Source organism: Cyprinus carpio, chromosome A19, assembly GCF_018340385.1.
Source record: "Cyprinus carpio isolate SPL01 chromosome A19, ASM1834038v1, whole genome shotgun sequence".
NCBI lineage: Eukaryota > Metazoa > Chordata > Actinopteri > Cypriniformes > Cyprinidae > Cyprinus > Cyprinus carpio.
Window position 1 is genome coordinate 16,186,500 of NC_056590.1, and position 3,967 is coordinate 16,190,466.

Here is a 3,967-nt window from a genome sequence, read left to right on the forward strand (position 1 = left end):
GTCTTTCAATTCTTTCGAATTTGAATAATTTTGCATTCTAAACATAAATTCGAAAAACCTGCCAATAGATGTCGCCGTTGCCTAGTTACGGTTACCAAGCGGTTACTTGAAATGTTTCTACACACAGACAACTCTAGTCACTATTAATGAACTATTTTGGCTTACGATAAACTTTAAAATACTTTGGTAAAATCATCTTCAATTGTTTTCCCCGGTATTACGAATTAACTGGTTTTGATACATTTATTATTTTTATTTTTTTTAAATCAACGGTTTAATACAATATAGCTAATTTAGATCATATGTTGACGTGTCCATATGTCGTATCATTACAGTTATATAGATAATGTTATTTTTCCACTTAATATTATTTAACAATTTTTAATATATAATTTGCTTGCACAATTAAAGTAGCAAGACGTTACTAGCCTACTTAGTGTCTTCATTCAGTCAAGGCTTTTGAATAAACAACTCCAAAGATAATGGATTTCAGTAACACAATTCATCTCATTTTGTTTATTACACAAAAATATATCATTTTCACAATTTCTGACAAATAACTCTTATTAACTCTGAAAAAGAAATGCTGGCGAGCTACACGGTAAACTCAAACATGCTGAAATCAAATTTAAATGAAAATACAAAGAAAAATATATTGCAGGATGGGAGCGTATTAAGAAATACAAAAATTATTTTGGTCTATCTGATGACGAATATGTTATTGTATTGTCACATTTTAGTTTCGTTAAATAATTTAGAGGTTTCCGATAAGTTCTGTGTTCATGAAATAGTCTTCAGAGCGCGCTGTGATGTTTCATGATGAGACCTGTGTGAGTAGAAATGGGAAAAATTAGTTAAAATGTATTTCAACAAATGACACGCAACGTCAACAGTGATCTCGATGCAAGTGACTGGTTTTCTTCGGTTAGTAGTTCAATAACTTTAATTAAGCAAGACACGCCTGTATTTAAGATTATTAATGCAAATGTGTTAACCAAAGTTTTATTGCTATTTAAATTTCTAACGATTTGAATGCATTTAATAATGATTGACTAAAGATAGCTATCTGATGCTTATTAGCCATTACAAAATGTTAAGGAAAGTTGTTATAAAATGACTCCGACTCTTCTTTTGACTTGTGTGTGTAGTGAAACTGTGTTTTTGTAATTATTAAAGCTAATAAAAGTTTGATGCAATTAAAACAGCTTAAAAAAAAAAATGCGTGTTCATGTATAATTTACCTGTCTTGGATGACCGGAAACGGTGGTCTGGGCGCAAGTGTTGGGGATTCAATTCTCTGAAGGTTCTCTTGATCTAAATAAAATTCAGAGGGAAAATAAATGAAATGTGTTTTTTTTTTTTTTTTTTTTTTTTTTTTTTTTTTTTTATAAAGCAAGCAATCAAACTAACATTTAACCAAATATTTGAGACTCAAAATGTTGTTGAATCATTTGTCATAAATATCAATGACAACTTTGCATACTGAATACTAACCATTATGTTTGGGACTGAAACTGTCGGATGAGCTGTCGCTGTCTAGACAAGGAGACCCAGAGGCAGACGAGGATTTCTTTTCGGGGTTCGTAACGGGGCTGTGGTTTGGGATGTTAGTGTTTTGACTCAAAAGGGAGCGCACACCCATCAGAGAATTTGCACTGAGGAACGCGGCGCTCGCCCAGTTGTGTAGTTTCCCAATCTGGCACGTATAAATCCCGTTAGTGGAGAGGAAAGCGGGATGGGTCGAGGGTGAGGCCCTGAGGCCTGCGGGCGTCGAGGAGACACCGAGTTTCTGCGTGTTATCGGGACTTGTCGCCGTCTCCGCTAAGGACCAGATTTTGGGTTTGCTGTTCCCAGGCCGCTGACACACCGGTGCACCAGGAGACACCTCACCAACGCTTTTGACCACACTCTGCTCTTTATTACTACTCGAGATAGGGCTGTCCGTGTTTTTAAGTGCTGATGGTGAGGATAATATCCGCGGTGTTTCCACGTTTCCTCTCTCGCTCTGATTATCCGAGCTTTCCTTGTTCTGGTCTCCTCTGGGCTCCTCAGGCTTGTCCATATCGATGGTCTCTAGATCGATTTCCTCATCGTCGTCGTTTTTGTCCACGTCGTCCTCATTGTCGCTGTCAAAAATTCGTCCGTCTCTGTCCTCCGCGCTGCGACCCCAGGTCACTTTATTCTCCTTCTTGAGTCTCCGGCGCGCGTTGGCGAACCAGGTGGACACCTGCGTAAGGGTCATCTTAGTGATGATGGCCAGCATGATCTTCTCGCCCTTGGTGGGATACGGGTTCTTTTTATGCTCCTGCAGCCATGCTTTCAGTGTGCTGGTGGTCTCTCTGGTAGCGCTCTTGGCCCGGGCCGGGTCACCATACTGGTACTGGCCGTATGGGTAGAAACCGGGCGCAGCGTGGACCGCAAATCCTGGTGGATGAGCCCCGGGGTTATCCTTCAACTCATACTGCGACCCCTGGGGATCGGAAAAGTGTCAAATAAGTATAAGTATAAATGATGAGTAAAAGTTTTTAAACTCTCAGAAACAGGCCAATGTAATAGAAAGATTAGTAAGGTGTATAATCTCTGCAACAGGAAACTGTTGCAACAAACATTTTAGCTGCAGTTAACTTTAAAACAACCAACTGAAACAAATCATATTTAAATCATTAACAGCTCCAATTACAAATTATTAGTCTACATGTAGCTAGTAGCCTAGTTATTTAACGATTTTTACGAAATGGAAATGTTTGCAAAAAATCCATGAATTAGTTAAAATAAAAAAGCAAAATGAATCATAAAAAGAAACACAAATAAGCATGACTCGTGGTTTCATTTTTTAAAAGTTTTGTATTTGTGGGAGTGGGAAAAAAATTACAAATTATAATTTGTTATTTTTTAACTACATTTATTGATATTTAAATTTATATATTTCATGACCTAATTCTATTATGCATTTGATAAAGATGAGTTGTTTACATTTTATCGTTTCAAAACATTGTCATTTACGATTTAACCGTGACATTAATGCTTCATTCATCAATTAAAAAATATATATTTATCCGCGGGAAAGAACTGTAGGAAAAAGTACAAGATATCTTACCATCTGAGAGAGCAGGGCAAGCTCGGCAGTGTTGTAAGGTAAGAAGGCGCTATAGTTTTGTACGGTCCACGGATTCGCGTACATGCCGAGCATCGGAGTGATCGCCGCCGCTGCAGTCGCGCTGTTCTCCGAGCTTCCCTCGCGCGGAGAGGACGGCATGACAGTCGTGCGCTCCGCTCCGTACAGCTCTTGGGAGGCGTTTAGGAACTGTGGGTAACCCAGCTGGGGGAACGACATGTCCAACTCCCGAGGAACTCTGCTGGAGATTTACAAGAGAGAAGGGCAATCCACTCTAAATCACAGCGATAACTCTCGCTTGGTGCAGAAGCGCGGTCTGTCAGGGGTCTCGTCAGGAGGAACGTCTAGTGATGCGTCTACCCTCTGGACCTCTCACAATTTGAAGTTGACGGCTTGATTGGCATGTTACTTAAGCGCGAGGCCCCTCCTATCCGAGGCCACGCGATAACTAGACTGCCGTGTGTATTATTGTGGCAGTGTAAACGAAGTACTTCAGTCCTGTACGCGTTGAAGTGTTGAATATGACAACAAATGTTGAAATCTTTAAACATAAAATAAGTAAATGCACATTAAAACAATATTAAAAGCTATGCTACTTAACATATCGTTTCCTTAACAGATATTTAAATTTATTGATTTATAAAAAGATTAAAATGATGCTGTGAAACTGTTAATTAAACTGAAAAAATGCAAACGAGCGAAGCATAAAAATATAAAACAGTTGATTTGTCAACTAAGTTATCTTACTATGCTAAAAACATTTTAAAGGACAATACATGTATTTTTACTGTAAAATTATATATATATAATATATATATATATATATATATATATATATATATATATATATAT

General features: G+C 37.9%; 1 protein-coding gene across 1 annotated transcript; it reads right to left on the reverse strand.

The window, feature by feature from the left end:
* Nucleotides 1-487: 487 nt before the first annotated feature.
* On the reverse strand, nucleotides 488-3,433 carry LOC109058813 (iroquois-class homeodomain protein irx-1-like). The gene is made up of 4 exons (XM_042776773.1): nucleotides 3,098-3,433; nucleotides 1,495-2,470; nucleotides 1,242-1,314; nucleotides 488-826 (listed from the first exon to the last, which is right to left on the reverse strand). Exons 1-4 carry the CDS (start codon nucleotides 3,332-3,334, stop codon nucleotides 781-783), a joined length of 1,332 nt encoding a protein of 443 aa, XP_042632707.1. The 5' UTR covers nucleotides 3,335-3,433; the 3' UTR covers nucleotides 488-780.
* Between the last annotated feature and the right edge of the window lie 534 nt (nucleotides 3,434-3,967).

What these genes read in the sequence shown, in the direction of transcription:
- LOC109058813 (XM_042776773.1), bottom strand. Translation starts at nt 3,334, where the DNA reads ATGTCGTTCCCCCAGCTGGGTTACCCACAGTTCCTAAACGCCTCCCAA. An exon ending in TTGCCCTGCTCTCTCAGATG is followed by an intron (nt 2,471 to 3,097) that starts GTAAGATATCTT and finishes TCCGATCCCCAG; the next exon opens with GGGTCGCAGTATGAGTTGAA. An exon ending in TTTCCGGTCATCCAAGACAG is followed by an intron (nt 827 to 1,241) that starts GTAAATTATACA and finishes CTACTCACACAG; the next exon opens with GTCTCATCATGAAACATCAC.